The following is a 13,654-nucleotide window of genomic DNA, read 5'->3' on the forward strand; positions in this document are numbered from 1 at the left end:
GAAGCTGCTCTTCTGTCTGGAGATGCCACTATTTAGTGGATGCAGTGGATTCTCCATAATTGATAGGAGCCTGCTGAGCGCCCGTCGCTCTGCCACGGATGTCAAACTGTCCAGATCCATGCCTACAATAGAGCCTGCCTTCCTCAACAGTTTGTCCAGGCGTGAGGCGTCCTTCTTAATGCTGCCTCCCCAGTACACCACGGCGTAGAAGAGGGCGTTCGCCACAACCGTCTGATAGAACATCTGCAGCATCTTATTGCAGATGTTAAAGGACTCCAGTCTTCTAAGGAAGTATAGCCGGCTCTGTCCTTTCTTACACAGAGAATCAGTATTGGCAGTCCAGTCCAATTTATCATCCAGCTGCACTCCCAGGTATTTATAGGTCTGCACCATCTGCACACAGTCACCTCTGATGATCACGGGGTCCATGAGGGGTCTGGACCTCCTAAAATCCACCACCAGCTCCTTGGTTTTGCTGGTGTTCAGGTGTAGGTAGTTTGAGTCGCACCATTCAACAAAGTCCTTGATGAGGTTCCTATACTCCTCCTCCTGTCCACTCCTGATGCAGCCCATGATAGCAGTGTCGTCAGTGAACTTTTGCACATGGCAGGACTCCGAGTTGTATTGGAAGTCCGATGTATATAGGCTGAACAGGACCGGAGAAAGTACAGTCCCCTGCGGTGCTCCTGTGTTGCTGACCACAATGTCAGAACTGCAGTTCCCGAGATGCACATACTGAGGTCTGTTTGTAAGATAGTCCACGATCCATGCCACCAGGTATGAATCTACTCCCATCTCTGTCAGCTTGTCCCTAAGGAGCAGAGGTTGGATGGTGTTGAAGGTGCTAAAGAAGTCCAGAAACATAATTCTTACAGCACCACTGCCTCTGTCCAAGTGGGAGAGGGATCGATACTAGGAAGTATTGCCCCCTCTATTTTATCTGTAGTCACAGCCTACAGTTGCAATGCACTTTGACCTGGGACTTTGGTCCAACTGCTACTCTGAGTTGTTTACTCAAGGAGGCACCTCTTTTATCGATCAACAAAACAAGTAGGGAACCAGGTTTAGGTAATTTATTCAGTCATTATAAACCTTAATGTTACTTAATATGCCAAAAGTAGAAGCAAAGCAAATGAGTATGACAATTACTCTATACAACCTAAATGTTTAGCAGCTGTCAAGAACCATGCTGGCCAAAGCACCCAATGTGTAACAGTATCATCTTCTCATCCATTGTGCTCATGGAATGCTGAAGCTTAGACGTCTCATGGTTTGAAGTTCTCCCTGTGACTATGTTCTTCCTCCTGCTGCTAGTTCAGCCCATTGTTTGTCTTTATTAAAGCCAGGCTAAAGTGTTTCAGTTTCTGAAACTGTACACCGTGTCTAATGACCTGGAGCACTTTGAAATGGCCAAGGCTGGTTTAGCTTAATTATTTTATTTGCTAAGAAGTTGTATTTGTGAACATCTGTGGCGTTTGCTGAAGCTGCTATAATCTGTGGAGCTCTTATGGTGTGATTGGGCTGTGCCTCTTCAGTCGATACAAATCTCTCCTCTATATTTACTCTTCTTTAAAAATGAAGAGTGGCCACAGGTAATCTAAGGGGACCCAGTAAATTCCTATTTAGTCAAATTAGCAAAAACACCTAGTCTCCATGTTCCAATTTTCAGTTTTCTTATACAAAATATTTGCTCAGGTATGTGTACATTTCTTCCTTTTCTGTTTAATCTCAGGATTTATATTATTTGCAAAATGACAGTAACTGCGATATATCTCAGGCTAACAAGTAATTCATGCAAAACACTCTGTTTTTATCTCTTCCTTCATAAAGTCCCTTAACTTATTTCAGTAATCTGTACATTGGTACCTTACACATCAGAATTTTTAACAGTGTGCAAAATATTTTATTAGCATGCCAGTTTATAGAGAATAAAAATAAAACCTTCCGTTACCCATATAGATTATGAAAAATGAACATTCTATTCTTCTTCTATCTAACCAATGGGCGTCGAAATCTGGTCCTGGAGGGCCGCAGTGGCTGCAGTTTTTCATTCTAATCATCTTCTGATCAACTTCTTTTGCCTTTGTTTTAATTAATTTGACTCAGGCTCCTTAGTTGTTGTTGTTTTTTCCTAAATTAGAAGCCAAACAATAACGAGACACAAAACGAGCCACCATATGAGCAGCTCACCAGTGCCCATCCCACAATATCTGAAAATAAAGAAAAGTGATGGTCTCAGTAAGGCTGATCTCTCAGGTCACCAAAACATTTTGATGGTGTTCTTAGGAAAAACATAAAATCAACAGGTTTGGAAATGTCTGCTGTGGCAGAACGAGAGCAGCAACAAGCCATGGAATTGAATAAAGAGTTTAATTAACAGCAAGAATAACTGGTTTCTCATTAAGAAACTGGTTGGAGTGAAATTGGTTGAAATTGGAAGCCCCAGTTTAGCTGGTCATCTGTCGTCTCATTTCTGTTTGGCTGTCATTTAAGGAAGAAAGGAATCAATTCAGAGGACTGAATCCTTAAAATCTGGGCTATTAAATTAAAGGGAAAAGAAATTAATCAGAAGTGAAAACTGGCCATTGATTAGGAAAAGGGTTAGAATGAAAACCTGCAGCCACTGCAGCCCTCCAGGCCTGGAGTTCAACACCCCTGATCTAACCAAACATCTATGTGAATTTTGAAAGGAATTTATTAGGATCGACTCTTTTATACACAGAGGTTATTTTTATTTTACATTAAAAATGCACACATATTTTGTGACATAAAGGATTGACCTATAAAGTAGTCAATATAACATTCATTCATTCATTTATTTTCCACTACTTATCTGATGCCAGGTCACAGGGACAACAGTCTTAGCAGAGTGGCCCATAGGTCCTTTTCCCCAGCCACACTTGCCAACTCTGTGGGATCCCAAGGCGTTTCCAGGTCATCTAGAAGATATAATCCTCTCAGTAAGCCATGGGTCTTCCCCGGGGTCTCCTCCAAGCTGGTCGTGCTTATAAAACACCTACAGGGAGACGTCCAGGCAGCATACCCAAACCACCTTAACTGGCTCCTTTACAAGTGGAGGGTCATCGGCTCTACTCTGAGCTCCTCCTGGATGTCTGCATTTCTCAATCCTATTTCTAAATCTCAATTTAACATATTTATCTCATTTGTCAATTACAATAGTCTACTCACTTCTGTACTTTCTGACATGTATACAGCTTGTACCATGTTTGCTTCATATTCTGTCACTATTATCATTACCTTGACCTCTGGAATGTCCCATTCATCCAAATTTCAATCAATGGCCTTTGCTAAATCGTCTCCTGTATGCAGATGACATTTTGACACAAATGTAACAAAGCATGGTGCACACAGAGAATTCCCAAAAACAAAAACGTTGGACCCTTTTTATTCCATTCGTCTAACCTTGTTTGGTAGTTTGTTTAATATGCTGCATTGCTGTATCCAATTTATATGTGATGTGTGTATTTATTTGTGCGGCAAACTGCATGTGAAATTCCAGTTTCAATCTGCAGGTTTACTTGGGCCTCTCCACGTTTTTGGTGTTTTACTGAGTTTACTTCCTGACCTGCTGCTCTCTACAAGCATGGCATTAAGGTTTGCTGTCTTGCATTGTGCGGACTTGAACTTCCATGTGTGCTCAGTTTGTTCACACTTTTTAGCTTTTCTGTTTCTCTACCCAGATATCATGGACTAATTTGTAATGGCTATTTAGGTGAACTTTAAGGTTTGTAGGGTCTTCACCCTTAATCTTCACAGCACACACGTACCATCCACTTATGTAGTACTGTTGCTTTCAATTAGTGCACTTAAATCCTCTTCAATAACCTGAGTATTCACAGATATCTGATTTTTAAAATGCCATGTAAAAGAGAATTTGGGTTATTGGCCTCTGAAAAACCTGGTAAACAGACTTTGATTTCTCCATGAATTCTCCATTTATGTGGCCATGCAACTCCTTCATCAGGTGACTTTTAAGTATTTTGTAGTCTGCGTGTACCCGTTGCACTCTGTCAGCCTGCGCCTGTATTTACTTCACACACGCTTCCAGCAGCCACACGTAGAAACATCCATAAAACACTTTTCCAGTGGTAAATGTTTGGGTGATCACATTCTTCCTTCTCCTGTCTACAATAATCCATCCATCCATCCATCCATCCATCCATCCATCCATCCATCCATCCATTATCCAACCCACTATATCCTAACTACAGGGTCATGGGGGTCTGCTGGAGCCAATCCCAGCCAACACAGGGCGCAAGGCAGGAAACAAACCCCGGGCAGGGTGCCAGCCCACCACAGGGCACACACACACCCCCACATACCAAGCACACACTAGGGACAATTTAGAATCACCAATGCACCTAACCTGCATGTCTTTGGACTGTGGGAGGAAACCCATGCAGACACGGGGAGAACATGCAAACTCCACGCAGGGAGGTTAATATTTTTAGTCTTCAATTTACGATAATATACACTTTAGGGATTTTGATTGCCCATACGCACAAGTGCAATTTGAAGTCATCATATCTAAATTTAGAATATAAAGAAGAGCCAGCCATGAAAGCGTTTATGGCTTGTTGTGTTTTTATCTTTAACCATCTTTCACTTTTAAACTTGTGCCACTTTTATCCACTCTTGTGAATTTAAGGAGTGTCAGACATGTCAGCTTTTGCAGTTTATATCCACTTTTATGGTATTAAAGCTGCACAAAGTCACGTCCATTCTGATGATCTTAGAGTAGTGCCATTCATGCCTGATTTTTTAGACTTTCTCATATTACCAATGTTTAGAACTAGGAAGAGTGAATGCACACTTTGGGGGTTTTATTTTGGTGTCAGCTCTACTAACCTAAAGGTTTAAAATCAATCCATCACTTTTTCGCTTTTAGCATGTTGCTTACTTTTAGAAGACAAAGTTCATGCCATTGAAAGTTTTCATTTGTAACTGTTAGTGTGAATTGTCCTTAACTCAGATTAGTGCCAGTCATTCTCAGTGCCCGCTTATAACCTCACTTTAGTGCCCATTATACACTTGTCCTGGGCTATAACAGACTGTTGTTTGGGTATTTTCTGTGAACTCTGGCTGCCCTTCTTGCATGGCCCAGTCAGAGAGGTGAGTCTTTTACTCCAATTATTTTGCCAGTTTTGGCAGACGTGCTGGTAGTTGACAGCATGCTGCGTTCCTGAGGGGTCTTGCACAGAGTAGCAGCTCCGCACTACTGTGTAAGTTGCTGGACTATATATTTGTGTTTTTGAAACTTCATGGTTCTGTTCACAATTTTAATTGTCTGATTCTCTAAATTCCTTGGAAGCTTGAAGCAGAAAGTGGCAAATGCCCAGCAGGTGCTGCAGACAGACATGCAGGAGCGGGATGCTGTGAAAGCCAAGATAGAGGGAGTCCGAGAGTGGCTTGTGACACGCTCGTCCCTGCTGTCGAAGATGAAGCCTACGCCAAGAGCCACTCAGTTGAGGGTAAGCTATTGTGGGGACTCTAAAAGGGGGTTGTGAGCTGTGTGGAGCATGTCCTTACTACTGGCTCTCCAAAGTGAAATATGGATTCTCTGTAAATGAGAATTCTGTATTGCTATTGACACAGAAATATTGTTTTGAATTAGTTTTTGTGGTCAAACTGATTATTTTATTCTAAGTTGCTTTATGAAAGTGATTATCATGAAAAGCACTATACTAACAGTTAGCTTGTTCATTATATTAGGTTGTTGTTTTATTTGAGCGATCAGCTCCAATCCACTTCAAGTGCCAAGCACATCAGTGCTCTTCACTGCTCTTGTGTTAGGGCTACCACATACAGTTAATAACATATGACCAATGATGCCCAGTAGGACCTGCTAGGACCCACTTTGTTCCAGGGCCACCTGGGCATCATTGGTCATATGTTATTAACTGCATGTGGCCACCATAAGAACGTGTGTCTAATGGGGCCTGGTAAGACCCATCTTGTTCCAGGGCCACTATGTGAAAACATATGACCAATAAGGCCCAGTAGGACCTTCCTTGTTCCAGGTCCACCATATAAGAATGTGTGGCAAATGAAGCCTGGTAAGACTTCCTTTGTTCCAGGGCCACCATGTAAGAACATGCAACCAATGAGGCCTGGTAAGACCCACCTTATTCCAGGGCCACCATATAAAAACGTATGACCAATGAGGCCCAGTAGGACCTGCCTTATTCCAGGTCCACCATATAAGAATGTGTGACCAATGATGCCTGGTAGGACTTCCTTTTTTCCAGGGCCACCATGTAAGAACATGCGACCAATGAGGCCTGGTAGGACCTGCCTTGTTTCAGGGCCACCATGTAAGAACATGTGACCAATGAGGCCTGGTAGGACCTGGCTTGTGCCTGATGTTCCTGGGAGAGGTTGTGGTTCCCCTGGACACTGCACTGGATTAAGTAGGCTCAGAAAATGAATCAATTGAATTAAAAATTACATGGTTCTGACTAGAAGTGATAGAAGAACTACAATAAATAGTAACAGAAAAATAACAAGGGGAGCTGATGAAATGAAAATGCATTTTAAAAGAAAATTAACACAAGAAAGCAACATTTTCTTACAGATACTTCGGTTTTCTTCCGACATGTCTCCAGACATGTAGGGTAATTTATTGGCAGTTCTAAAGGGGCCTGGTATGAGTGTTGGTGTCTGTGAGTGGGCCTTTTGGTAGACTGGTGCTCTGTCCAGGGTTGTTCCTGCCTTGCACTCTGTGCTTTCAGGATAGGCTCTGTGGCTCTGGCCTGAGAATCGATTGGAGATTAATTTTATGTTAAAAAAATAATAAAGAACTAAAAATAGTGAAGATAGAGCAGTGAAAGCTGAACTGAAACTGAAAAATTTGGGGAAGTTAGAAATAAAAAAAATGTTTGAGAAAAAGTAGTTTAGGAAAATTAATAGTAAAAATCTATAAAATAGATTGTGAGAAAATGTATCAAATACATAAATGTGAGGAATGACAGCAGAAAATAGGTCCTGACACAGGGGTCCAGTGTTCTTCCTCACAGCCAGGAGCCTTGTATGGAAGTAAAAAGTAATGGATGGATGTGCAGATATCCCATCCAGATTATATTATTCTCCCTTGCCCGGTCAAGTTGCCATGTTAAAGCAAGCCACCGGGGATGGATAGGTGCCCTGTTCAGGGTAGGAGCTACAACGCTCCTCAGTTAGAGGACATAAATGCTGGGAGCTGGCCTTCCAAGGGTAGATGTTCCTCTTGACTGATAGGTGGCAGTGTGCCCCTCGTGTGGCTCTGCTTTGCATACTCGCAGGGCTGCAAGTGACCTGTAGTTTTTCAGGGCAGCCTTGTTAGGTCCCTCAGTGGCAGTCAGGGGGCACTACCAGGTGACGACTGCCTTGTTGTAGTGTAATTCCATCTGACACAGAAGTGCTTCCTAAATGAAGGACTCCTGGGTCCAGTATAAAAGCTGCCACTCCGTATTACTCAGGTGAGTTAGAGTTGGAAGAGTAGAAGAATAACACTTACCCAGCAAGGAGTGGAGGTTGGAAGGAAGGAAGGAAGGAGAGGAGAATTTGTGCTTGTGGTTAATCATAACCTGTACTAAGGCATTTTATTAAAAATGAACAAGTCTTTTGAAACCATAACTTTCTTTGGTTTAGTTGTGTCTGGGGTTTGGGGCTCTGCTATGCCCTCTACATGCAACAACACATATGGCATAATATATCAAAGATAGATAGATAGATAGATAGATAGATAGATAGATAGATAGATAGATAGATAGATAGATAGATAGATAGATAGATAGATAGATAGATAGATAGATAGATAGATAGATAGATAGATAGATAGATAGATAGATAGATAGATAGATAGATAGATAGATAGATAGATAGATAGATAGATAGATAGATAGATACTTTATTAATCCAAAGGGGAAATTCACATACTCCAGCAGCAGCATACTGATAAAAAACAATATTAACTTAAATAGTGATAAAAATGCAGGTTAAACTAACAATAACTTTGAATAATGTTAATGTTTATTCCCCCACCCCCGCCTGGGTGGAATTGAAGAGTTGCATAGTGTGGAGGAGGAACGATCTTCTCAGTCTGTCAGTGGAGCAGGACATTGACAGCAGTCTGTCGCTGAAGCTGCTCCTCTGTCTGGAAATGATGCTGTTTAGTGGATGCAGTGGATTCTCCATAATTGACAGGAGCCTGCTGAGCGCCCGTCGCTCTGCCACGGATGTCAAACTGTCCAGCTCCATGCCTACAATAGAGCCTGCCTTCCTCACCAGTTTGTCCAGGCATGAGGCGTACCTCTTCTTTATGCTGCCTCCCCAGCACACCACTGCGTAGAAGAGGGCACTCACCACAATTGTCTGATAGAACATCTGCAGCATCTTATTGCAGATGTTGAAGGACGCCAGCCTTCTAAAGAAGTATAGTCGGCTCTCTTGCACAGAGCATCAGTATTGGCAGTCCAGTCCAATTTATCATCCAGCTGCACTCCCAGGTATTTATATGTTTGCACCCTCTGCACACAGTCACCTCTGATAATCACGGTGTCCAGGAGGGGCCTGGGTCTCCTAAAATCCACCACCAGCTCCTTGGTTTTGCTGGTGTTCAGGTGTAGGTGGTTTGAGTCGCACCATTTAACAAAGTCCTTGATTAGGTTCCTATACTCCTCCTAATAATAATATAATAATAATAATAATGATAATAATCCATAAGCATGTTATTTATATGAGTTTAAATCCTGTAAAATACTCAGGTGACGTGTTGAATATCAGCTGAACTTCACTGCAGACTGTGAAGAAGGTACAGGAAGAGTGGAGCTCAGCATAGGGTCTTAACATCTCAGAACTTCAGGTTTCTCGTTTCAATTCTCAGCCTCACCTTGTGTGTGAGGACTATGCTTCCTGGATCTCTTGGAATTTTCTTTCATTTCCCCCATTTCTTCCCCCATCCCATAGAAGAACACAGTATATTAGGTTAATTGTCAATTCTAAATTGGTCTGCTCTGTGTTTGTGAGTGTATTGAGAATGGATCGTCGTCCTCTCCAGGGTTGGGTCTTGTTTTGTGCCCAAGTTTCCCAGAACAGATTATTGCTTCCTGTTTTTGAACAGATGACACCAGAGAATGAATGATTAAGTAGCCCTAACAACAGTGTTTTGCCATCACAGGGCACTTTATGGAGCAAACAAGGCCACAATTAACAGAAATATGAAGAGGTGCGTAGAGCTCAGCTGAGAAAGTTACAAAAAGTAGTAAATAATAGTGAAGGAAAATTAAGCCTCTTATTATATTTTGTCAAATGTGAATTTGTGACACAGACCCTCCTTTAGCTCATTCCAATTAGGCTGTAACATGGTCCTGCTCTGCGGAGAGGAGCAGCTGATCCATGAGTAATACCGAATTAATGAGCGCTGAAGTCGCTCCGTTTGCCTTGAAGACAATGCTCCGCTTGTCCAGTAGCAGCACATACCGTCATAGGCAGGGCCGACCACAGTACTTCACGTGCAGGTTCCTTGATTTTGTTTTATTTTTTCTTCTTCTTTTGGATGTGTACCAAGTACTGTCGTTTATAGAAACATGGCGGGTGAGCAGAATGCTGCTCTTATTTAAATTTGGCCTCCCAGATTCCTTTCAGGGCCATTGTCTCCTGTTGCCCGAGTGCCTTGTCCAGTGTGTTTTCTGAGGCATTCTCAGCCAGATCTCTCTGTGCCACTTTGTTGTGCACAATGTGCTGTAAGTGGATACTCCAGGTGCCGGCCTCTTGTTTTTGTGCCGCCGGGGGAGGCTCAGCAATAGGTATCATTCCCAAGCTGTGCCAACAAGAGCTGTTTTCACAGTGGTGTTGCAGATTCCCCTCTGCCAGTTTACCTTCCCAGCCTCTTGAGATCAGAGCAGCAAATTGTGGCTCAGGCACTTCACACGTAACGGCCGCACTGTTTGGTCAAGTGGTACCCACAGGTGGAGAGCTGAAATTTCTATGTTGCTGGGAGGAAGTACATGCTTGTCTTTCATTGGAATCCCAGTCTTAATGGAGAGCAGTGGATGATCGGATTTGCACTCTCGCTTCAGGAGATCCAAGAAGAGGTGGACAACCAGAAGGCACTTATTAAGAAGCTCATGGAGCAGCTCCGGATCAAGTACTCGGACATGTACACCATTGTTCCTGTTGAGATAGAGACACAGATCCAGGACGTCAGTAGGACCCTGCAGGAAGCACAAAAAGAGGTAACTAAGTGCGGGTAACTGGTGCCATTCTTAAGGCAGCTTGACCTCTCAATGGCCAGGCTACAGAGTGCATTAGGAGTGTGTGTGTGTATTCAGACTACTTTATTCAAAGACCGTTAGGAAGCTGTGACTGCTGGGGTGCTATAACTTCTTGCTGCCATTTACTCTGACTGTGCCATCTTTTGTAAAGTTAAATAATGTCATGATCCTTTGTGTCTGTTACTCAGCAAGGTGCCTTGTCCTAACGATGTTCATTAACTAAGCCTGAACTTATTTTTTAATAACCTTTACTTATTTCCTGTCAATTTTGTGCCACTTCATTCAAGCAAGCCTAACAGTGAGTGGCAGGACCTTGCTAGCTGGCATTATACAATATTGCTTTGATACCAAATGTGCACTGCCTGATGTGCAGTGGTCTTAGACATCAGGCTGGTATTGCATCAGTGCAAAATTTAGCACTGTTCCTGGATTAGTGGTTCAGTGGGCACTGCCCTGTAGATAGCCTAATGGTCCATTTGCACTTGCACAGAACAGTGCAGCCTTAACGGTGAACATAAGCTATCACTGCACTGTTGCACCCTGCTGCTTTGTTGTGAGTCTGCCAGCTGCCAGTCCACTAGAGCAAAGGTAAAGGTTTAGTGCTGAGGTGCACTTTTACCATACTGATGGCTTAGTGGGCACAGACTTCCAGATGGCACTGCACTGGGGACAGCTTAGTAGTCTGAACCTAACAAATCACCTTTGGCACTATAGGATGATCAAATCTTAATTATCTGAAAACTGGTGAGCCCAAGGTGTTACTGCACTTTTAGTGGCAGTTGCCAACTGTCCCTGCACCGCGTAACATAATAGTCTGAGAAATGTTCATTGGCACTACCCGGGTGATACAGTTCTAGCATTGTACTTTTACAGAACTTGTGGTTTAGTGGGTGCAGACCACTAGCTGGCACTGCAGTTCAGCTAGTTTAAGGGTTTAATTATTCACAAATGCCCATTGGCACAAGGTAGTCCTACTGGTGAAGGCATTGCATAAAATGCATATGCAAAAACTAGACAAAAAACTTTCTTTGCTGTTATTTAGCAAAACAAATCTGCCAAAGGGGTAAGCAAAATTTACTTGACAAGATTTCTTAAAGAAAGCTAAATAATTGTAAGTACAAATTTTTTGATAAGTCAATAATTCTTACAATAAGTAAAACAAGATTTTAATGTCATGATATAAATACTTTTCACTTGCTCAGATTTCATTATTTGAAGTGTGTAAGCTGACTCCATTGGGGAAGTGAGGCATTACACCAGTGCCAGCCAAGCGGTTTTCTTATAGGATGCTGCTGATAGGTACAGTACTGTAATGGACATCTAACATATTTACTAGTTTAGTGACATGTACTGGTTAATGTGTGTGGCACATGCTGTACAAGCTAGCATTAAATGGGGACAAACCTGAAGGATGGATACCTTCAGACTGGCACTGGATTTCAACAAGCTCAGTGGCAGGAAAATGACAGTTGGTACTGCACATTTGGCAATACACTGGCATTAATAAAGAACTTTTTACATGCTTTATACATTGGGAACACCAGCTTGCAAAGCCATAACAAACCTAAATCTAGTGGTTTTGTTGAAGAATGTCAGCTTAATGGCATGATATCTGGTAAATCATAGCTGGCACTATACTCATAGTTTCTTAATGTGAATTCCAACTTGAAGAATACTAAATCGATCCAAATAATTTGGATACAAAACTGTGCCAGTCTGTACTTACTTGTACCAAATTGAATGCTGAGTGATCTAATGTTAAATAAATCTCAGCTGGCACCACATTGATCCATTCCTATTTGTGAATACCAGATGGCAGTGTACTAAAGCAGTTTTAACAGGAAGAGATAGCCATGAAGCCTGTTCTGGGACAACCCGCTGGTTTGATGCCCAGCAAATGGCAGTTGGCATTGAATAAAAGCATGCCTAATAGTGCATAGCAGCTGGCATTGCAATGGAGGAAATTTAATGATTTGATGTCAGAACTCACTTTATTGGCATATGGTTGGTAGCTGGCACCCTCTTATAACAGCCATAGAAAGATGAAGACATGAAAGTGGCAGCTGGCACTCTCTTGGTAATATCCAGCTGATTGTGCAGTTCTAAAGGACTGCATTGTTTTTGAAGATGACTGGCATAATTGATTGCTAAACTAGCAGCGAATTGTGAAATTAAGGAAGCCGTTTGCCAAGCAGAGCTATCATATCTCCACTTAGAATAAACAAGAAGGAGACCAATGTGTTACATACAATGCACGATGCCAACCCTATCTTCTGTCTTATTTAGTGTTAACATGCCTGTTTCAGGTCCAGCTGTTTACACTGTCAGTGCCAGCTTGCTACACTTTTCTTTTTAACTCTTAAAGGTGGACAGAGCAGCAGAGCAAAGCAGCCCCACTCATGTACTGCAAGGCAAGATTGACGAAATATCAAGCGGCCTTCAGAGAGTACAGGAGGCACTGGGGCAGAAGAGCAAAACCATTGATGAGGCCAAGGATGCACAGAAGGTATGTTGATCCATGATGTCTCAGTCAAAAGCATTTATTACAAAAGTGTAGTCCTTTAATGGATCTTGAGTCCAAGTCTAAATGTATTAAACATATGTGGCCTATAAAAAACATGTCTGGCATTAGTGAACTCACCCTCTGGCCAGGATGTTCAATGAGATGGAAAACATCTAAAATAAATATCACAAATTGATTTCCTATTCTGTCGCATTCCTTTAGCACTCTGAGTTTGATTTGGTGACAGCTCACTCCAAGAGGTTTACTATGTCTGATCCCAGCTTGCTGGCCCCCATGATCAAGTGGGCATAAACATTTAAACTCAATGTTGATGCTTGAAGTGCTGTCTTGTCACTTGCTCACTTTCTATATTGTTTAAAATGTTAGAATATTAGAATAATCTTGATGAGAACAGGCCATTCACCCCAACAAAGCTCAGCAGTCCTATCCACTTATTTCTTCTAAAATGACATCAGGTCAAGTTCTGAAAGTTCCTAAAGTCCTACTGTTTATCACACTGCTTGTCAGCTTATTCCTTGTGTCTCAGGTTCTCTATGTGAAGAAAATCATTGAAATGTTTGTGTAAAATTTATCCTAAACAAGTTTCCAGCTGTATCCCCTTATTCTTGATGAGCTCATTTTAAAATAACAGTCTCGATCCACCATAATAATTCCTTTCATAATTTTAAACACTTCAGTCATGTCACCTCTTAATCGTCTTTTGTTTAAACTAAAAAGGCTCAGCTCTTGTCATCTTTCTTCATAATTCATCCCCTGTTGCCCCGGAATCAGCCTAGTCGTTCTTCTCTGGACCTTTTCTAGTGCTTCTATGTCCTTTTTGTAGCCTGGGGACCAAAACTGCACACAGAACTCCAGA

General features: G+C 42.1%; 1 protein-coding gene across 2 annotated transcripts in view; it reads left to right on the top strand.

Moving 5' to 3' along the window:
* syne2b (spectrin repeat containing, nuclear envelope 2b) overlaps nucleotides 1–13,654 on the top strand; it is a 524,337-nt gene that overhangs the window by 286,958 nt on the left and 223,725 nt on the right. For both annotated transcript variants that reach the window (XM_051919949.1, XM_051919950.1), the window contains 3 exons: nucleotides 5,333–5,492; nucleotides 10,080–10,235; nucleotides 12,640–12,780. In XM_051919949.1, coding sequence (XP_051775909.1) covers nucleotides 5,333–5,492; nucleotides 10,080–10,235; nucleotides 12,640–12,780 — 457 coding nt within the window. The remainder of the gene's footprint in view (nucleotides 1–5,332; nucleotides 5,493–10,079; nucleotides 10,236–12,639; nucleotides 12,781–13,654) is intronic.

Source organism: Erpetoichthys calabaricus, chromosome 16, assembly GCF_900747795.2.
Source record: "Erpetoichthys calabaricus chromosome 16, fErpCal1.3, whole genome shotgun sequence".
Lineage (NCBI taxonomy): Eukaryota > Metazoa > Chordata > Cladistia > Polypteriformes > Polypteridae > Erpetoichthys > Erpetoichthys calabaricus.